We start from the raw sequence: 23166 nt of genomic DNA, 5'->3' as shown, positions 1-23166 counted from the left end.
GTAAAACCTTTGTAATACTCACCCCACCCCCCTCCCCCCTCTTCCATTCTAAAATTCCTCTACCCTCCGCTGTCTACTCGGCATGTCTGGTTTAATCTGTGGCCAGAACATGCAGCATTTGTTGCATTTAAAAAACAGAAGGTGTTGCTTTTGTGGTTATCTTTCCAACGAAATCCTTTTATCAAAGAGACATAAAAGATCCACTGACGGGTTAATTAAAAAAACTTACCAAGGGAATTTCTGTTGGCTGCTACGGTGATTTCCCTCCCCTTCCATGTTACTTAGCGACAGTACTAAGTCAAGTTTGATATAATACACTGTTTCCTTTCAATGTCTATAGTCGCTCCAAAAGTCACCTCGCATCCCGCCAATCAAACAAAGGTCGAAGGTGAAAACGCAACCATTACATGTGAAGTCACTGGGACTCTTCCAATAGTGGTCACGTGGGAAAAAGACGGCAATCTTTTCGATGTTTCGTCAGACGAAAGGTTTCACTACAGTAATGATGGTAAACAGCTCGATATAACAGCAGTCCAACCTTCAGACTCGGGATCGTACGTGTGTGTTGCTGATAATGGTGTACGTGTGAAGTCTTATCCTGGCAGGTTGACTGTCCACAGTAAGTAATTAGGATAAGTATAAAATTGTTATCTAGTTTTCTTCATGATTCCTTACACCTCCTGTCATCCTTCTATCTCACTGTTTTAGCAAATCCAGCCATTCTTTAGTTGTTAAAGATAACCGCGCAAAGTAAAGTCACGCGAAGAGTGTCTGATGAAGTTTCTCGTCTTTTAACAAATCTATAAACTGTCTTTTCTTTCTTTCATTTCTCGTTCTTTCATTTTTTATTTTTCGATATATTGAGAGAGAATTCTTTTCGTATTCAAGCAGTGAGCGCCAAAAACTATTTTCTTGAAGAAAGGCTGTTGTACAAGGCTAAAATCTCGTTATTCAGAAAGTTGAACTTGATTGGAAGTGGCCGGAGATGACCGATGAAAGTGGAATCAAAGTGTTAACCCAAGGCAAAACTTTTATTCGTAAATGAGGTTTAGGTCTTCATTTGTTAATTTCCCATATATTTTATATAAAAAAAACCCGACAAAGCAAGATTCTAACACAAATGCAACAAAACATCTTTGTAAGATTGAAAATATCGCTTCAAACAGGCATTTTATCAAAGTACATCAGTTTTTAACTGTTAAAAAAAGGTTTTGAGTGTTAACCCAAAACGAAAATTGGAACAAAACTCATACGAAAGTCTATTTTTTTGCGCTTTTTGCCATTATTGCTCGTTATCGAAAAACATTTCATCTAACTCACATTTGGTATATTTCAGCAAACCCTTCGATTCTAACCCACCCCAACAGCCAGTACATATTCGTAAACACCAATGCAACACTCAGTTGCAAGGCCACAGGGAACCCAGTACCCTCTTTGTCCTGGAAAAAAGAAGGAACGATTCTTACATCTAGTGATAGATTGATAATACAAACAACCAACGGACAGAGTAGTCTGACTATAATCAAGGTCAGCAAAACCATAGATGAAGGAAACTACACATGTGTTGCAAAGAGCGGCGATAAAAGTGTGACATCCAATACTGCATCCTTAACCCTTAAACGTGAGTATTTTTAATCTACCAGGGACGTAAAGGCCGTGACTAGCCACCTCCCCTTTTGCTCAATTGTTTTGGTATTATCCATAGTAAGCCATCCCATTTTCCTCGCATTCCTAGTAAAACCTTTGTAATACTCACCCCCCCCCCCCCCACCCCCCCCCCCCCCTCCCCCTTCTAAAATTCCTCGATCCTCCACTGTCTACTCGTCATGTCTGGTTTAATCTGTGGCCAGAACATGCAGCAATCGTTGCATTTAAAAAACAGAGGGTGTAGTTTTTGTTGTCTTATCTTTCTAACGGAATCCTTTCATCAAAGAGACAGAAAAGATCCACTGACGGGTTAATTAAAGAAACTTACCTGGGGATTTCTTAGTGACAGTACTAAGTCAAGTTCGATATAATACACTCAAAACTGTTTCCTTTCAATGTCTATAGTCGCTCCAAAAGTCACCTCGCATCCCGCCAATCAAACAAAGGTCGAAGGTGAAAACGCAACCATTACATGTGACGTCACTGGAACTCTTCCAATAGTGGTCACGTGGGAAAAAGATGACAGTCCTTTCAATGTTTCGTCAGACGAGAGGTTTCACTACAGTATTGATGGTAAACAGCTCGATATAACAGCAGTCCAACCTTCAGACTCAGGATCGTACGTGTGTGTTGCTGATAATGGTGTACGTGTGAAGTCTTATCCTGGCAGGTTGACTGTCCACAGTAAGTAATTAGCATAAGTATAAGATTGTTATTTAGTTTTCTTTATGATTACTTACACCTCCTGTTATCCTTCTATCTCACTGTTTTAGCAAATCCAGCCATTCTTGCTCATCCAGCCAACCAGACTGCAGTCGAGGGAACCAAGGTCTTTATCAGCTGCCATGCCACAGGGATCCCAATACCCACTATTTGGTGGCAGAAGAACGGAACAAATGTAACATCCCATTCACACGAGACAAAGAGTGGCAATTCTGTTGTTAGTATAATCAACATTACGAGTGTGAACAGAACAAATGAAGGATATTACGTGTGTCTCGTTCACAACAACAAAAAGACAATACAATCAACTCCAGGAATATTAATAGTCAACTGTAAGTGCAATAACTTAGGTGTAAAATACTTTCCAAACAAATCTCATGGCTTATTATTGATCATCAATAATATTTTATTCTTTTATTCAATACGTAAACCTAAAACAATTACTTCAGAGAATAATAGAAGTATAACATATAACATGACATCAATTATGTGATTCTTCAAATGTTTAATTCTTTCACTTGAGGGAAAACATATGCTCTTAAAACCTTTAAAGTCTTTTAAAATGATTACTTGTTAAGGATAACCGTGCCAAGACACACGAAAAGTGTCGGGTACAACGTTTTCATCCAGTTTAAACAACCTACATGGTCAGTCTATGACATATCCATCCTAAATACAACTAGAAATATGTGTTTTGTTGCTGTTCATTTTGGATAAGAATAGATCCACCAGAATTCATAACCATTCAACCAAATGGAACAAAAGAAGTGAAGGAAAACGATAATGTAACATTTACCTGTGCTGTTGGTGGGAAGCCTTCGCCGTCCATACAGTGGCTAAAAAACGACGCTGCACTAAAAACGACAGCACCTTCAAGGTTCAATGTCTCTGGTGATGGTAGGATTTTGACGATAACTGGTGTGGTACGAAGTGACGAAGGAAACTTTAGCTGCAATGCAACCAACAAAGTCGGTAGTGTTGTATCATCATCAGCACAGCTTATTGTCAACTGTAAGTACTGCATCGACAAGAAACATTCGGTAATCATAAAGTTTATATTGCATTCTTTCTATTAAAAAACACCATTAATGTCGTGCGCTTTATACCATGGTTTTGTATTCACTCTGTCAATGTTCTAAAACATCATCAACCCGTAAGTTTTTTTATATCATTCTGTATACATTCATGCCGTGTCTTATTGAAAATTCGTATTTTTTGTGGTACCCTCCCACTTAAACAGATCCACCAGAATTTATAACCATTCAACCAAATGGAACAGAAGAAGTGAAGGAAAAAGACACAGTAACATTTACCTGTGGTGTTGGTGGGAAGCCTTCACCGTCCATACAGTGGCTAAAAAACGACGCTGCACTAAAAACGACAGCACCTTCAAGGTTCAATGTCTCTGGTGATGGTAGGATTTTGACGATAACTGGTGTGGTACGAAGTGACGAAGGAAACTTTAGCTGCAATGCAACCAACAAAGTCGGTAGTGTTGTATCATCATCAACACAGCTTATTGTCAACTGTAAGTACTGCATCGACAAGAAACATTTGTCACCAGTTCGTAATGCATTCGTATTCATCACTGACCTCTTCTATTAATTTATCATTCGTACAAAACGTCGACTTGTGTGCTGAATTGACTCAGGATATCATTTACAATAAATTACTAATAATAAATAAATCTAAAATAAAGTATATTCTCTTTCATCTTCTTACTTGCCAACCCTTGACATATTCAGGAATACAATCTCAGTACTACGATATAAACCGTTCTATCGATCTTTGTCTTGACGCATATAAGTATTCCTCACTTCCTTCATAAATTCAACTAAAAAATGCATAATGTTATCAACCAATAATAGCTTAATTATAAGATGTTTATGGGAACCTTTTCCTTGTTAACCGTTACTTATATCGTCATGGATCAAACGAAAGAAAAAGAAAGTGACAAAGATTCTTCTTTTTTTAGTCGAACATCACTGTAATAAACACATTTCCATTTACACTTTCTCATCTCAATATTAATCTGCATCGTAAGTCGCCTGATCCATAACCTTCAATACGCGATGTACATCTAAAACTAACGGTGGATTATAAAAGAAATTAACTAGAACTTCTAACATCTATGCAGTGTCTTATGGAACTTTGTAAATTGTATTAATTGTATTATTTGTGATACATTCCCACTAAAACAGATCCACCAGAATTTATAAACATTCAACCAAATGGAACAAAAGAAGTGAAGGAAAACGATAATGTAACATTTACCTGTGCTGTTGGTGGGAATCCTTCACCGTCCATCCAGTGGATGAAAAACAACGCTACACTAGACACGACAGCACCTTCAAGGTTCGATGTCTTTGGTGATGGTAGGATTTTGACGATAACTGGTGTGGTACGAAGTGACGAAGGAAACTTTAGCTGCAATGCAACCAATAAAGTCGGTAGTGTTGTATCATCATCAGCACAGCTTATTGTCAACTGTAAGTACATGGACAATAAGCATTCGTTACCAGTTCGTAATGCATTCGTATTCATCACTGACCTCTTCTATCCACTAATCATGCGTACAAAACGTCGACTTGTGTGCTGAATTGACTCAGGATATCATTTACAGTAAATTACTTATAACTAAGAAAGCTAAAATAAAGTATATTCTCTTTCATATTCTTACTTGCCAACCCTTGAGATATTCAGTACTACAATCTCAGTACGACAATGTAAACCGTTCTATCAATCTTTGTCTTTACTTATATGTGTATTTCTCACTTCCTTCATAAATTCATTTAAAAAACGCATCATCTGATCAACCAATAATAGCTTAATTACTAGCATATTTATGGGAACCTTTTCCTTATTAACCGTTACTTATATCGTCATGGAATCAAGCGAATGAAAATAAAGTGACAAAGATTCTTCGTTTTTTAGTCGAACATCACTGTAATAAACACATTTCCATTTACACTTTCTCATCTCAATATTAATCTGCATCGTAAGTCGCCTGATCCATAACCTTCAATACGCGATGTACATCTAAAACTAACGGTGGATTATAAAAGAACTTAACTAGAACTTCTAACATCTATGCAGTGTCTTATGGAAATTTGTAGATTATATTAATTGCATTATTTGTGATACATTCCCACTAAAACAGATCCACCAGAATTGATAACCATTCAAACAAATGGAAGAAAAGAACTGAAGGAAAACGATAATGTAACATTAACCTGTGCTGTTGGTGGGAATCCTTCACCGTCCATACAGTGGCTAAAAAACGACGCTACACTAAACACGACAGCACTTTCAAGGTTCGATGTCTCTGGTGATGGTAGGGTTTTGACGGTAACTGGTGTGGTACGAAGTGACGAAGGAAACTTTAGCTGCAATGCAACCAACAAAGTCGGTAGTGTTGTATCATCATCAGCACAGCTTATTGTCAACTGTAAGTACATGGACAATAAGCATCACCAATTCGTAATGCATTCGTATTCATCACTGGCCTTTTCTATCCACTAATCATGCGTACAAAACGTCGACTTGTTTGCTGAATTGACTCAGGATATTATTTAGAAAATTATTAATAACTACTAAAGCTTATAAAATGAATTATATTCATCTATTTCAACTTCTTACTTGCCAGCCCTTGACATATTCAGTGCTACAATCTCAGTACTAAAATGTAAACCGTTCTATTGATCTTTGTCTTTACTTATATGTGTATTTCTCACTTCCTTCATCAATTCATTTAAAAAAGCATCATCTGATCAACCAATAATAGCTTAATTATTAGCATAGTTATGGTAACCTTTTCCTTAAAGCGTTAATTATAAAAGAACGTAACTAGAACTTCTAACATCTATGCAGTTTCTTATGGAACTTTGTAAATTGTATTAATTGTATTATTTGTGATACATTCCCACTAAAACAGATCCACCAGAATTGATAAACATTCAACCAAATGGAACAGAAGAAGTGAAGGAAAAAGACACAGTAATATTTACCTGTTCTGTTGGTGGGAAGCCTTCACCGTCCATACAGTGGATGAAAAACAACGCTAAACTAGACACGACAGCACCTTCAAGGTTCAATGTCTCTGGTGATGGTAGGATTTTGACGATAACTGGTGTGGTACGAAGTGACGAAGGAAACTTTAGCTGCAATGCAACCAACAAAGTCGGTAGTGTTGTATCATCATCAGCACAGCTTATTGTCAACTGTAAGTACACATTAAGGCTCCCTCCATGAAAAACAACACGAGTTGAGAGTTGTGTGTATAGAATTTTGAACTTAGTAAGGAGTGTGTATGGAGGATACACGAGCCCACGAGCTTCAAGCTTACTGTATGAATAAGAAAATATTGGTTTATTTTTTTAGAATGACTTAAACTGACTTGGTTTAATTTTGTTCCACGTTTTTGCTTCGCTACTCATCTATTCTCACTGATGCCATTTTTGTTTTATTTTTAAGATCGGTTATTGCGGTCTAAATTTCTCCGCTTTTTCTCGCATAGAGTGTTGATTTTTCTTGGCATTTCGCACCATTTTTAGTATTCTGTACTGCATCCGTTTTCACATTTCTTGATGATGTCTTTTTTTGGTATTAAAAACAAACAGATTCACCAAGTTTCCTTCAAAGTCCCAAATCAACAACCTTGAAGGAAGGTAGCAAGCATACACTGACGTGTTTGTTCGAAGGAAAACCGCTGCCTGTCTTAAAAAACAATGAACCATCATTAGTTCTTACCGTGTGGTGGATGAAAAATGGAATTGAAATACCCATACCCACAGAAGAAGGTCTGATTGACATTACCTATCGTAAGGTTACTGACACAACTGCATCCACCACTTTGACCTTCAATAATATCAAACGAGTTGACGAGGGAGAATACTGGTGCAATGCGACTAATAAAATTGGAAGTGTTAATTCTTCTAAAGCGTCCATCACGGTTAACTGTAAGTCTTCAACCTGTGTGCATTGTTAACTATCCAGTATCATACTGATAATCTACATGTAGGTGGCTTACTTATCGTTAGAACAGATCAATTCTTGACAACCTGTGTGCATTGTTAACTATCCAGTATCGTACTGATGATCTAGATACCAATTTAAAGTTGTGAGAATAACAAAATATTTTTTAGTTTAAGAGAGAATTCGTTTCGTATTCAAGCAGTGAGCGCAAAAAAATATTTTCTTGAAGAAAGGCTGTTGTACAAGGCTAAGATCTTGTTATTCAGAAAGTTTAACTTGTTTGGAAGTGGAGATGACCGATGGAAGTGGAATCAAAGTGTTAACCCAAAGCAAAAGGTTTATTCGAAAATGAGGTTTAGGCCTTCATTTACTTATTTCCCATATATTTTCTATAAAAAAAAGCCTGACAAAACAAGATTCTAACACAAATGCAACAAAACATCTTTATTCAATTGAAAATACCGCTTCAAACAGGCATTTTATCATAGTACATCAGTTTCTAACTGTTTAAAAAAGGTTTTGAGTGTTAACCCAAAACGAAAATTGGAACAAAACTCGTACGAAAGTCTAGTTTTTGGCGCTTTTTGCCATTATTGCTCATTAAAAAAAGTTTCTCTTAAGCTTTAGTTTTACTAAACATCAGAAAATATTCGTAACTTTTTATTGATTATTTCAGTGTTAATAAGCAATCATTGACTTGGAAGTCAAATGGTTTTAGTTTATTCGTTTGTTTGTTTTTTCCTTGTTAAGTTGATTTTTATGATAATATGTAATAGACAGATAATTGATTTATGATTTATACGTCATCAATTTAGTGACGCAAACTTGCTTATAATGTGTGCCTATTTTCATCATAACGGCGTCTGCTAACTCACTGCTTTGTCTTAAACACATCGAATTTTATTATTTAAGCTTTCAAGAAATAACTCAGACTTTACATAGAGAAAGACAGTGAGCTATTTATAAGGTACAACGTTTACAAAGAAAATGAATACCGAACAAAACGTTGCTTTCTTTAGAGTAGGATTAGTATAGATTACGTATGACTGAAGCGGCACGACAATCACCGTTTTCTATACATCGGTTCACTGGTCATACACGAACTGGCATTTAATCGAGGCTGTAGGGTTCAAATTTGTAGCCTCTACTGAATACTTCATGTTTGAACAGTGGACCGATGTATGGAAAATGGTGAATACGACACGGCCACGTTACGCATTGACAACGAACTAATGACAGCGCACGAGATCACTGCTCAGCCAATGAAAATGCTCATATACGACAACGTCACAATCACGGTTCGACACGGCATGTTTCGTCAATGGTTCATATTCACAGAAATTCGCAGAATAGAAAAGACGTGATTCTGTTGGTTTTACGACACAATAGAATTACTATTCAGTTTTTTTTAACTTTAAAATAAAAAACAAGGGAACTAAAATCTGACGTTTATAAGCACCCGGAAAAAAAAACGTTTGGGAGGAAATTTAGAAGGACGTGACGTCCGCAGCATTCGTAAATATGAATCACCTGGTTTGATATTACGTCGTAAATATTCCACTGAAGTCATCAAAAGACGTCAAAACAACATCATCTTGATTCTAGTTCCTTCTTTTTCTCTCATATTTTTGCTACCTTATTTTTGTACTTTTCTCTGTTTTAAATTTCACAGCCCAACAGGGTGTTATGAATAAGCAGCCAGTTGTCATAGCACTAAACCTATTTCGGAGTTAACTGTCTAACATGTCACTGTCAAACCAGGAATCATCTTGACGTTTATAGAGGAAAGACTGATTCTAAAGCACTGCAAATTATCATATTTTAACCTGGCAACTGCCGTATCCATAACAAATTAACGAATGTTTCATGTAGTCTAGTCTATTTACTATTATCTGATAGTAGTGGGGTGTGATTTTTGGTGGGATTTAGCGTGTTTTTGAAGTTAGGATTAAAGTGTCTAGTCTTCCGCGTGTTGAATCCAGCAAATCGTTCAAGCAGTCACTGAAACTGGCTTTCAAAATCGTTTCATATTTGTCAAAACATCGTTTGTATGATTATAATTCGTTTGAATAGTTAAAATTTCTTTGCAAATTTGATTAAAAACCCGCAATAATGTTTATTGCTATCATTTATTTCGATTGATAACGTCATCATTATATCATACTTGCGTGACAGAACTGACTGAGTAGGGAGGGGAGGGGACGTTTGTTGTCTTGAATGTAGCTATAATAAAAATGGAAGAGAAGTCCAGTAGGAAGTTTACGATTTACTCGTCCATTTCAACTTTTCTCTTCTTCATTATACTATCACTTTATACAGAAGCAATCAATGGCGATAGTAAGTATCGTGAACGGAAAATAATTTTAAGATTTTAAAGAATTTAATCGAAAGTTTAATTGGGTTTATGGTTCGATTCTGTTTTAACGCTTGTTGAAGGGTTTTCTGAACTTTGTCAAAAAAACCGATTGATTCTTCGATTTGTACTAGACTGATGTATGATTTTGGTTACTAAGGTGCACTTTCTTTCTGTTTCCCTACTCTCCAAAGTATCCTATTTCTCTTTTATTGTGTTTTTTGTGTTTCTTCTTCTTTGTAAATTCAGGTATGTTTCGTTTATGGTGTAAACAAAGTCTAAACCATAATATTACTACAGACCTAACAAATGATCGCAAGTTTTACTTACAAAACCTTTCTAGTATCTAGCTCAGTCGAACAGAAGCAATTCTAACCTCACTGAATTGTGTTTTTTTCTGTGTGGTTGACACTCTCATAATTATTAAAATACGATTTAAATCATAAAGATATATAACTTTCGCTTTCCCTTACAATACAGAAATTATTGCTCTGATATTTATCACTGATAATAAAGAATGTCATATAATAACAATAATCGTTGATTTGACTCAATAATATCTAAGTCGTTTATTTAGTTAGAATCTAGAGTATCCCATGGGTAGTAACAGCACAGTTAATAGATAATTAACTATGGTGACAGTGATGGGATAGACTTTTAAAAACCAACTCAAACATTCAAAAAATGAAATTAGAAATATTAAGTTTGAGAAAGATAGCTCTGTAATTTTTAACAAAAATCCTGATTATCATTATTATTGATTATTATGTATATATATATATTTAATATTTCATGCTGTTGTTAATTTTTTAGATATTGATATTTGTATGTGTGTATAATTCATTTAATTACTTATTATCAGACTATTATCTTCTATATAGTTTATTATTAGTAGGTCCACGTCAGCTATATGTTGCCTATCATTGACCTGCTTTACCAAATAAAGTTATGTATGTATGTATGTACGTACGTACGTATGTATGTATGTATGTATGTATGTATGTATGTATGCTTTTGCTTTTTCGATTTATCTTGTATCAGTTATATAAGTAGATGCTATATTTTTGTACAATAAACAGTGTAGTGTTTACTAAATACAATTGCATGATCATAGTAGTTAGCTTGATGGAAATATATGTGAGATCATCCCAAATTAAATGTTTTAATATGCCGACTTTAGTAACAGATAGAATTAAAGGCATTATCAGTATGACTCATATGCATACACCAGCTATTCAGATAACTATGTGAAACTTGAGTGTTGAAGTGTTCTATAATATTCCCTGCTTTCAGATCCTTCAAAGATATTGGATGCCCCAACAAGTAAAACAGTAGTTGAGGGAATCAATGTAACCATAACGTGTAACTTGGAAGGCAAACCAGTATCTAATGTAACCTGGTTGAAAGATGGTCACCCAATAATAGCCGCTAATGACAGCAGAGTATCTGTAACACTACCCTCCTCAGTCAATGCAACAAGTGTTAAGATTACTATTATCAATGTGAACCGTAATGACGAGGGCAACTATTCCTGTCAGGCTGTGAATGATGTCGGTAATGATACCTCATCTGGAGCATTGCTGAAAGTCAACTGTAAGTACTAAAACACTACCTCAAACTTTAGGTGTTATTGATTCCCATGATCTGAAAGAGTTAGTTTAACTGTATAGTAAGTAACTGGTAAATAATCATCCCGTTGATGATTACTTGCTACTTACAATTCATTCAGGTTCCCCTCTCTGTAGTTAGCATTGTTGTCCCGCAAACTCAACATCCATTATTCTTACTTATTACTGATTTACTAATTTACTATATTTATATACAGCTATTTCAAAAATGGTTACTAAGGTTCTGTTGCTTGTTGCTAATACTAAACTTGAAATGTATTTTATTTATATATTTAAATAATGAAGCACAGAAGAAAATATATACTCGAAAAATGGCAGACAAAGTTTAGGAAAGTTTCATATATTTATAATTTTTTGCTAATTTTATTCACATCACCCGTATTGGAATTTGAACAGAATGCAACAGAACCTTTGCCAACCTTTTTTTTGAAATAGTTGTATATTTTTTTGAAATAGCTGTTTACATTTAATCAATCAATCAATCACATTTTTCAAAGTGGGTAAGCAAATTCAGTATAATACTGGTTTCATATTTTGCCCACTGTCATTCACACACACTACCAGTACATTAGTTATTCTATGTATGTGAATATATATATTTATACTGTGGTTGTAATGTATCAAATTGAGCTGATTCTCGCAGTATATGAAGCAACTTATGCAGCTGCAAATTGAAAGACTCAGAAGAAATTCTGAGTCTTGAACAGGATTTGAAACCATGCCCTGGCGATTCCAGTGCCATGCTCTAACCACTGAGCTACCAAGTCTCATATGAGATTTCAAGGACACATTAGATGGGCTTATCATAGTTATTCTATGCGTACAACTCTTAAATCACATGTTGATTTTTACGGAGAGAGAAAGACCAGAGAACCTGGAGAAAAAACTTGTGACACAGGAGAAAATGACACATCAAACAAACTCTACTCATAAGTTGAGCACAAAGGGGTTGACCACCGACCCCAAACTCAACATTAGACTGATTTTGAAAACACAACTCAACATGAAAGAGGATGGGGCACACACAAACGAATGGATTTTAACACCATTAACATTATGACATCCTTAGCAGGCCATGAAAACAGGCGAAATGGAATCCTGAATTGTGTTTGCTAAAAATCTGTCTATATTGGTGAGAGAATGATGCATTAGGAGCATAGACCACCCATACATTCATTTCATGTTTATTTAATCAGTTCCAACTTTTTTCAATTCCTGAAATATCGATAAGATGGCTAGCTTAGGAATTGGATCACTGGATCTCACTACTGCAATGCAGGTTTCATTCCAGGACTCCCATAATTAGATAATTGCAAAATATGGAGGAGCAGGCATAGCTCAGTTGTTTGGTGCGCGGCCTTCAGAGCTAGAGGTCCATAGTTCGACCCTCACGAACTCCACGTCTGTTTCGACTACTCTCTGTTCTATGTAGCTTTAATTAGCTTTAAATACCCATAAAAAGCAGCACTGATAGTAAGAGCGCATTAAACATAAGCCTCTGGCTTGGGAGATTTGGGCAAACACGCCCCACATTATAGTACAACAAATTACCTTTACCTTTTTAAGTGTTTGGAGTGTTTATGTCTTTTTCTCTTCAGATCCTCCAAGGATATTGGTTCCTCCAACAAATAAAACAGTAGTTGAGAGAAGCAGTGTATCCCTTACGTGTTACTTGGAAGGCAAACCAGTATCTAATGTAACCTGGTTGAAAGATGGTCACCCAATCATACCTGCTAATGACAACAGAATATCTGTATCTCCACCCTCCTCAGTCAGTAATACAACTGCTACGATTACTATTACTAATGTGAACCGTACTGACGAAGGCTACTATTCTTGTCAAGCTTTGAATGATGTCAGTAATGATACCTCATCTGGAGCATTGCTGACAGTCAACTGTAAGTACTAAATCACTACCTTAAACTTTGGGTGTTATCCCAGGGGGTATACTCGGGTGGGTAATATGACGGGGAGGTGTGACGTATTTTTTTGGGTTGACAATTCGTTCCTGGTATTTTTTTGGGTCAAGAGACCAGCCACGTATTTTTTAGGTCTCGAAATGAAACCCGTTTTTTATGGCTCGTCACATCTCTGAGTTCGATTTTTGTATCAGAAAATTATTTGTTAGATTTTTTTTTCAGCAAGGCGTGTGTGAGTTCCTAAAGGAACGTACTGATGTCATGTATTTTTTTGGGTGTAAAATTTCAGGTTTGAGTCTTTTTTTGGGGGGGGTTGCAATATGAAGCTCCGTCGGACTCTCTCTCCCCCCCCCCCCGTCATGTTACCCACCCAAGTACACCCCCTAGGGGTGTTATAAAATTGATTTCCATTATCTCAAGCTTAAATCTCTGTGATCCTAATGTTCCTTGCTTTCAGATCCTTCAAAGATATTGGTTCCTCCAACAAATAAAACAGTGGCAGAGAGAAGCAGTGTATCCCTTACGTGTTACTTGGAAGGCAAACCAGTATCTAATGTAACCTGGTTGAAAGATGGTCACCCAATCATACCTGCTAATGACAACAGAATATCTGTAACGCTACCCTCCTCAGTCAGTAATACAACTGCTACGATTACTATTACTAATGTGAACCGTACTGACGAAGGCTACTATTCTTGTCAAGCTTTGAATGATGTCGGTAATGATACCTCATCTGGAGCATTGCTGACAGTCAACTGTAAGTACTAAATCACTACCTTAAACTTTGGGTGTTATCCCAGGGGGTGTACTCGGGTGGGTAATATGACGGGGAGGTGTGACGTATTTTTTTGGGTTGACAATTCGTTCCTGGTATTTTTTTGGGTCAAGAGACCAGCCACGTATTTTTTAGGTCTCGAAATGAAACCCATTTTTTATGGCTCGTCACATCTCTGAGTTCGATTTTTGTATCAGAAAATTATTTGTTAGATTTTTTTTCAGCAAGGCGTGTGTGAGTTCCTAAAGGAACGTACTGATGTCATGTATTTTTTTGGGTGTAAAATTTCAGGTTTGAGTCTTTTTTGGGGGGGGGTTGCAATATGAAGCTCCGTCGAACTCCCCCCCCCCCCCCCCCCGTCATGTTACCCACCCAAGTACACCCCCTAGGGGTGTTATAAAATTGATTTCCATTATCTCAAGCTTAAATCTCTGTGATCCTAATGTTCCTTGCTTTCAGATCCTTCAAAGATATTGGTTCCTCCAACAAATAAAACAGTGGCAGAGAGAAGCAGTGTATCCCTTACGTGTTACTTGGAAGGCAAACCAGTATCTAATGTAACCTGGTTGAAAGATGGTCACCCAATCATACCTGCTAATGACAACAGAATATCTGTAACGCTACCCTCCTCAGTCAGTAATACAACTGCTACGATTACTATTACTAATGTGAACCGTACTGACGAAGGCTACTATTCTTGTCAAGCTTTGAATGATGTCGGTAATGATACCTCATCTGGAGCATTGCTGACAGTCAACTGTAAGTACTAAATCACTACCTTAAACTTTGGGTGTTATCCCAGGGGGTGTACTCGGGTGGGTAATATGACGGGGAGGTGTGACGTATTTTTTTGGGTTGACAATTCGTTCCTGGTATTTTTTTGGGTCAAGAGACCAGCCACGTATTTTTTTAGGTCTCGAAATGAAACCCGTTTTTTATGGCTCGTCACATCTCTGAGTTCGATTTTTGTATCAGAAAATTATTTGTTAGATTTTTTTTTCAGCAAGGCGTGTGTGAGTTCCTAAAGGAACGTACTGATGTCATGTATTTTTTTGGGTGTAAAATTTCAGGTTTGAGTCTTTTTTTGGGGGGGGGGGTTGCAATATGAAGCTCCGTCGGACTCCCCCCCCCCCCCGTCATGTTACCCACCCAAGTACACCCCCTAGGGGTGTTATAAAATTGATTTCCATTATCTCAAGCTTAAATCTCTGTGATCCTAATGTTCCTTGCTTTCAGATCCTTCAAAGATATTGGTTCCTCCAACAAATAAAACAGTGGCAGAGAGAAGCAGTGTATCCCTTACGTGTTACTTGGAAGGCAAACCAGTATCTAATGTAACCTGGTTGAAAGATGGTCACCCAATCATACCTGCTAATGACAACAGAATATCTGTAACGCTACCCTCCTCAGTCAGTAATACAACTGCTACGATTACTATTACTAATGTGAACCGTACTGACGAAGGCTACTATTCTTGTCAAGCTTTGAATGATGTCGGTAATGATACCTCATCTGGAGCATTGCTGACAGTCAACTGTAAGTACTAAATCACTACCTTAAACTTTGGGTGTTATCCCAGGGGGTGTACTCGGGTGGGTAATATGACGGGGAGGTGTGACGTATTTTTTTGGGTTGACAATTCGTTCCTGGTATTTTTTTGGGTCAAGAGACCAGCCACGTATTTTTTTAGGTCTCGAAATGAAACCCGTTTTTTATGGCTCGTCACATCTCTGAGTTCGATTTTTGTATCAGAAAATTATTTGTTAGATTTTTTTTCAGCAAGGCGTGTGTGAGTTCCTAAAGGAACGTACTGATGTCATGTATTTTTTTGGGTGTAAAATTTCAGGTTTGAGTCTTTTTTTGGGGGGGGGTTGCAATATGAAGCTCCGTCGGACTCCCCCCCCCCCCCCCCCCCCCGTCATGTTACCCACCCAAGTACACCCCCTAGGGGTGTTATAAAATTGATTTCCATTATCTCAAGCTTAAATCTCTGTGATCCTAATGTTCCTTGCTTTCAGATCCTTCAAAGATATTGGTTCCTCCAACAAATAAAACAGTGGCAGAGAGAAGCAGTGTATCCCTTACGTGTTACTTGGAAGGCAAACCAGTATCTAATGTAACCTGGTTGAAAGATGGTCACCCAATCATAGCCGCTAATGACAACAGAATATCTGTATCTCCACCCTCCTCAGTCAGTAATACAACTGCTACGATTGCTATTACTAATGTGAACCGTACTGACGAGGGCAACTATTCCTGTCAGGCTTTGAATGATGTCGGTAATGATACCTCATCTGGAGCATTGCTGACAGTCAACTGTAAGTAACAAGCAGACATCCCTATTTTGATGTGTAAAAGAGGTTCTAGACATGTTCAACATTATCCTTGCAGACGGCGTAACCATATTCGTGAATCCACAACCCGAGAAAAGGATTGAAGGAGAATCGGTCACATTTACATGTGAAGTGGAAGGCAAACCTGCTCCTAATGTAACCTGGCTTGTAAACGACAACCCATTGACTCTAGAGACGAGTAGGATGAACGTCTCTCAACCCACTACACACGACAGGACGGTTGTTAATCTGACGATCAATGGCTTGAAGAGAACAGATGAGGGTAGTTACAGCTGTAACGTGAAAAACAGTTATGGTGAAAAGAATTCAACTGCTGCAGCATTGACTGTCAACTGTAAGTACCTGATATCAACGTTCAGTAATACACTCTACAAAATTTCTCCATTCTGATTGGACAAGAGGAGTACAATTAAATCCCAAATTGTACTCTGTAGGGTCCCAATAAAGATGCTAAATTTTTTTGAGTGTATTATAAACAAAAAATCGCTTACCGCTTTTTTTGGCCGGAGTTAGGTGAAATTATGGTTGATGGCTTCAATTATAGTTTACAGAAGGGCGAAATGAGTATAGAAATAGAATAGAAAAGGTATTGCCTTGTATAATAAACCCTAATCAAACTGGATATGTTAAATCGCGATACATTGGAGAAAATATTCGATTAATCTCGGATATCCTGCAGTACACTTTAAAGCTAAACATTCCTGGAGCAGTCGTTTTCGTTGACTTTAAAAAAGCCTTTGACTCTTTAGAATGGGATTATATGTTTAATGTTCTTAAAAAAATTAATTTTGGTCCGCAATTAATCGCTTGGGTTAAAACGTTTTACAGTGACATCTCAAGTTGCGTAATAAACAACGGATATGCTTCAGATTTTATCTCTTTAAAGCGTGGTGTTCGACAAGGTTGTCCCCTGTCCGGCCCACTTTTCGTGCTTGCTGTTGAGATGTTAGCATATGCCATTAATAATAACTCTGAAATTAAAGGCATCAATATTAGATGCAATGAAATTAAACTTACGCAATACACCGACGATACAACATGTTTTAAGGAAAATGAAGAATCTATACAAAATCTCCTGAAGCTATTAGAAAGCTTTAAAACCATTTCGGGATTGGAAATAAATATCAATAAAACCGAAGCGATGTGGATCGGCTTGGATAAGGGCAAAACGTCTCATCCCTTCGGGTTGAATTGGACCTCGGAACCCATTCTAGCTCTCGGTATTTGTTTTACGTATAACAACGAGTTAAGCAATCAATTAAATTTTTATGAAAAATTAAAAAAACTAAAGAGCTCCCTCTGTGTTTGGAAAAAACGTAATCTATCCCTTTATGGTAGAATTAATATTGTTAAAACGTTAGGGTTGTCAAAACTTATTTATAACGCGTCCGTTCTACAGGTACCAAATAACTGTTATGGGACGACCGCTCTCGGTACGAGCTACGGGATCTTTATTCTACTTTCTCTTCTTCTTCACTCTATCTCTACTCTTCTGACTTAAACTAATTACATAAGCTCTATTTATAATAACTTCATGACAGGTGTCATTCTACAATCAATATGATATTATCGCTGAGTCTTGATTGGCTAATGGAAATAGTGAATTCCTAAGTGTGATATCTTATTTAAGAATAATACAAGTGAAAATCTTAGAACTAAAAATAGCTTAAACTAAAGGTAATATGTGAATATATTGTAAATGTATAGAAAGGTCTACGAGGAATAATTATATCATAAGATTTAAAAGAATAGTGCTAAAATAACTAAGCAAAGAGGTAAAGAGTGTTTAGGGTGTAACCTGAGGTATACATGCTAATGGAGGAGCTAAGAGGTTTACTTGTAAATTCAAAGCATACCATCATCTAAACTTGTGCGTGATGGTAGCCTTACTGAAATCTTCTATCGATATTTTTAATAACTAATTGATCGTTCTTTATCTTGTTTTCATACGATAAGAAATAGTAAATAGAAAACTGATGTCTAGCTTAGTCTGTAAAAACAATAATTTTCTCTCTCATAACATAACTTTGCTACGGAAGTAGATAAGATCACGTTTAATTTCATTTGGAAAGACAAACCAGCCAAAATAAAGAAAAGAACTATAATTGGCGCTAGAGAGGAGGGAGGGTTGAATATGGTATCTTTTAATCATATGGATAAAGCCCTCAAACTTGCTTGGGTCAAACGGTTATTAGATGGAAGAGAAGCGGAATGGAAAGTAATACCACATGAAACTCTAATTAGATATGGAGGACTTTTCTTGTTCACATGCGATTTTGATGTAAAGATGCTAAACACAACCGGTATACCGCCCTTCTATGAGAATATTCTGAGATATCTTCAAGATTTCAACTCAAAAACTTCTTCAAAGAAAAGTATTCTAGAAAAAAGTATTTGGAACAACAAATTAATTAAGGTCGGTGATTCATCAGTGTATTATAAATCATGGTTTAACCAAGGTATCAGGACTACAGAGGATCTTTTAGATGCTGAAAACAGATTTTTAAGTTTTTCTGATTTCAAGAATAAATATGGCATTCACACTGATTTTCTTACGTACCAAGGAGTAGTGAGTGCAGTTAAGAAGCTTCTAAACACGGCCTCCAAATTCGAATATGAAAAAACTTATTGCGATTTATCCAAAATGAGTGCAAGATCCATAAGACAGATTTTTGTGTGCAAGGATTTTTTACCGCCTACAAATCAACCTATGATTCTTCAGGAAGGTGTCAGCCCTTCCGAACTAAGTACGGTATATTCACTCCCTTTCATTGTAACAAAGGAAATTAAACTCTCGATGTTTCAGTTGAAAATTATTCACAATATACTCCCTTTAAAAAGTTACTTATTTAAAATTGGCGTCACTGAAAACGATATTTGTCCGTTTTGTACTGATCGTGAAAAACATACTTCTAAGCACTTCTTTATTTTTTGTAAAAGATCTCAATCTTTTTGGAACAAATTTAAAGCATGGTGGTCAGAAATTACTCCTACAGCTGAAACTGAAATCACTACAGCATTGATAATGTATGGTTATCTAACCAACATCAAAAAAAATATTTTGATGAATCATTTAATTTTGATTGCAAAGCAAAACATGTTTTACGCTTTTATAAGTGAGGAAACTTTTCTCAAGCACGCAAAAGCTAAATTTGATTTAGAAAGAAAAATTGCTTTATCCAAATCAAAATGCGCGCAACTATCTTTCGAAAAGAAATGGTCCCCTTTTTCCAAATTTTTGAGCAAAGACATTTCAAATAGTGTAGATTGATTAGGATAAGTTTCTCTTTTGAGTCTTTACAGTGCAAAAATAATAATATATATTCTTTTTGTTTTTGTTTTTGTTTTGTTTGTATTGTGTATTATATACGACAATAATAATTAGAAGAACAAGCTAAATTTAATAGAAAAATAATAATAATAATAAACAATAAATCGCACAATCTTCTCGTAGAATTCGGAATTTATAGATGCTCGTGATGTTTTGAAAGTTCTCAAATTGAACTCGCTCAATAGCTTGCCCAATTTTCAAACCTTTCATCACTCGTACCTATAAATTCCTAATTGTACGAGAAGATTGTGCTATTTCCTATGCTAATATCATTCACATAATAATCTCTTGTAAACATCACCCGCATCCAAGATCACCAAGTCTTATCCTTTATCCTTTATTTCAAATGTTAGTACAAGTTCAATGCTGGAATCAGGCTAGAGTACTGAAAACACCACTCGTGCACTCGTATTTATTCTATGGTGATTGTTCCACAGTGGTTATTTCTCTTCTCGTTTCTTCAACAAAACGAAGACTTTAGAACAACTGAATTAAGTAGCAAATGGCCAGGTGTTGGCTGTCGTAAAAAAAAATCCATTAAATAATGAAACATCCCAGATACTACTATCTTGCGTAGAATGGTGGTGTCCGAACCATTAAGTTTCACCTTGTCAGTTTCTCAATTGCAGTCTCCCCTTGGTACTTTTCGACTTTATGTATCATGTTTCACTACTTATGGTTGCGTAGTCATTCACAGGCAGCCCAAACAAGGTTTCTGTGTATGGTTTATAAGGGAATGTATGGGAGTTATGATAAAGTTACGAAAATAAAATGTTTCACTCAACAATTTGCCTCAAAACTTGCTGCAGTTGTTGCTTTTACTTTGTTCAGTCTTCTGGCGAAGTTTCTGCCTGTGAGTCATTGCATGTTCCCACGAAGTTTAAGCTTATAATTTCCTCTCTGTCTTTTCTTCTCAGATCCTCCAAAGATATTGGTTCCTCCAACAAATAAAACGGTGGTAGAGAGAAGCAATGTATCCCTTACGTGTTACTTGGAAGGCAAACCAGTATCTAATGTAACCTGGTTGAAAGATGGTCACCCAATAATAGCCGCTAATGACAGCAGAGTATCTGTAACACTACCCTCCTCAGTCAATAAAACAAGTACTTCGATTACTATTACCAATGTGAGCCGTACTGACGAGGGCTACTATTCCTGTCAGGCTTTGAATGATGTCGGTAATGATACATCATCTGGAGCATTGCTGACAGTCAACTGTAAGTATTCATTAGTAAAATTTGCATTTTTATGTTCTGGGTACCTAAATCTTGACGTTATCTTAATATTGCTTTCTTTCAGACCCTCCAAAGATTTTAGTCCCTCCAACAAGTAAGACAGTAGTTGAGAGAAGCAATGTATCCCTTACGTGTTACTTGGAAGGCAAACCAGTATCTAATGTAACCTGGTTGAGAGATGGTCACCCAGTCATAGCCGCTAATGACAACAGAATATCTGTATCTCCACCCTCCTCAGTCAGTAATACAACTGCTACGATTGCTATTACTAATGTGAACCGTACTGACGAGGGCAACTATTCCTGTCAGGCTTTGAATGATGTCGGTAATGATACCTCATCTGGAGCATTGCTGACAGTCAACTGTAAGTAATTGTGTTTCTTATTTTACTATTTATTCATTTCATGATATTCAATATTATTCCAGTGTTTGTGCCGAAAACAGATTCATCAAAACTGTGATTAACAAGCTGTATCACTTTGAATTGTCTTTGTTAAATTAAAATGCTTTAAAAAGTCCGCGCCTTTTTTTCGTTCACCGAATGTCGTTATGCAGAAAATTTCTTAGTTCTTATTAATATTTGTGTAATCGATTTTCTTCAGATCCACCGAGAATATTCAGCATTTCACCCCAGAATGAAACCAAGCATGAGAACCATAGCATGACGTTCAACTGTACCTTAGAAGGCAAACCATTAGCAAATGTTACATGGATGTTTAATAACACAGATATAGTTCCCGATGGTAAGAAATATCATGTAAGTGGCACAACATCAGTGGAGAAAGGCACGGCTTCATTGACAATAACCGATTTACACAGATCTGACCAGGGAAACTACACATGCAGAGCACAGAACAAGATTGGGACGGCAACTTCACCAGTTTCTGCTTTCTTGAGGGTGATATGTAAGTTTATCTGTAAGAACTACTTTTATACAATGCTGGATGAACAACTCAGAAACAATAGAGGTGGCCCTATCAGTAGGGACAACCTGCCTACTTATGTAATTCAGGGTCTGTCAGTAAAATGTAGAATCAACACGGATCTTGTATAAACTTGATCACAGCATCAATGATGTATTGAAAAGACCCTTCCCCGCGGAGTACGAACAGCAATTGAGAATCGGCACTATAAAATCGAGGTTGACTTTGTGACGTAAGCAAGCCGGGGAATTCATAAGTATAAACAAAATTGAATCAAAAGAGTTGGACGCAAAGAGAGTGCTTTTCTCTTTACAATGCTTGATACGGCACATGGTTAGCCTGGTTTCATGTCGATTAAAAATGTCTATCAGCCAGGGATGTGCGAAGTGATCATGATGATATAATAGAGGTAAAAATAGCCTTTACTTTCTTTCAGTTGGCGTAGATATATTTGTTAATCCACGATCCGAGAAAAAGAATGAAGGAGATTCGGTCACATTTACATGTGAAGTGGAAGGCAAACCTGCTCCCATAGTAACCTGGCTTATAAACGACAACCCATTGACTCTAGAGACGAGTAGGATGAACGTCAGTCCTCAACCCACTACACACGACAAGACGGTTGTTAATCTGACGATCAATGGCTTGAAGAGAACAGATAAGGGTAGTTACAGATGTAACGTGAAAAACAGTTATGGTGAAAAGAATTCAACTGCTGCAGCATTGACTGTCAATTGTAAGTAGTCGTTATCAATAGTAACTAGTAATGAATCGGTTACAAGTCGCTTACTACTCGTGATAGGTTGGGTGACGAAGATTTCAGAAAAGAGGGGAGGGGAGGTGAAAGTTATTTGCTTAGTTTTTGCGTCTATTGCGCAAGAAAGAGGACTTGGTAACCTGTTTTGTATCCATGTGTAGACATTTGTGCTATGTGTATGTGTGGTATGTCTATTGAAAAGAAGTAAGCGAACTAAGAACAATTTACTGACCTGTTTCATTGCAGATCCAGCAGAGAACACAACACTTGTAATAATAGAGCCATTGAGTAGAGGAATTGTGAACATCGGTGAAAAACTTGTCTTGCAATGCAGTGGAGGCGGGAAACCAAAACCTAACTTTGAATGGAAGAGAAATAACCTGAATATAACTAGTGATTTGAGTGGAGACAAGACAAGACTGACTGTGAAGAAAGTACAAAGACAAAACGGTGGAAATTACACGTGTTCTGGCAACAATGGTATTAAGGGCAGCAGTATTAGCTCCAAGGTCGAAGTAACTGTTAATGGTAAGCGGCAGATGTCTTT

The 23166-nt window shown here is 36.8% G+C and overlaps 1 protein-coding gene across 1 annotated transcript in view; it reads left to right on the top strand.

Moving 5' to 3' along the window:
• LOC116287937 (uncharacterized) overlaps window positions 1-23166 on the top strand; it is a 46312-nt gene that overhangs the window by 4267 nt on the left and 18879 nt on the right. The window contains exons 6-27 of the mRNA XM_089030171.1: window positions 341-619; window positions 1337-1621; window positions 2053-2331; window positions 2421-2702; window positions 3094-3381; window positions 3611-3898; window positions 4572-4859; window positions 5531-5818; window positions 6305-6592; window positions 6990-7328; window positions 10991-11290; window positions 12924-13223; window positions 13702-14001; window positions 14479-14778; window positions 15256-15555; window positions 16038-16337; window positions 16411-16707; window positions 20622-20921; window positions 21004-21303; window positions 21542-21844; window positions 22299-22598; window positions 22866-23147. Coding sequence (XP_088886297.1) covers window positions 341-619; window positions 1337-1621; window positions 2053-2331; window positions 2421-2702; window positions 3094-3381; window positions 3611-3898; window positions 4572-4859; window positions 5531-5818; window positions 6305-6592; window positions 6990-7328; window positions 10991-11290; window positions 12924-13223; window positions 13702-14001; window positions 14479-14778; window positions 15256-15555; window positions 16038-16337; window positions 16411-16707; window positions 20622-20921; window positions 21004-21303; window positions 21542-21844; window positions 22299-22598; window positions 22866-23147 — 6486 coding nt within the window. The remainder of the gene's footprint in view (window positions 1-340; window positions 620-1336; window positions 1622-2052; window positions 2332-2420; window positions 2703-3093; window positions 3382-3610; window positions 3899-4571; window positions 4860-5530; window positions 5819-6304; window positions 6593-6989; window positions 7329-10990; window positions 11291-12923; window positions 13224-13701; window positions 14002-14478; window positions 14779-15255; window positions 15556-16037; window positions 16338-16410; window positions 16708-20621; window positions 20922-21003; window positions 21304-21541; window positions 21845-22298; window positions 22599-22865; window positions 23148-23166) is intronic.

The sequence above is a fragment of the Actinia tenebrosa genome, unplaced genomic scaffold (assembly GCF_029948245.1).
Source record: "Actinia tenebrosa isolate PJP-AT-01 unplaced genomic scaffold, QUT_ActTen_1.0 PGA_scaffold15__27_contigs__length_11533743, whole genome shotgun sequence".
In the NCBI taxonomy this organism is placed as follows: Eukaryota; Metazoa; Cnidaria; class Anthozoa; order Actiniaria; family Actiniidae; genus Actinia; species Actinia tenebrosa.
The sequence above is the reverse complement of the archived record's forward strand: the minus strand, read 5'-3'. Positions and strand labels throughout refer to the sequence as shown.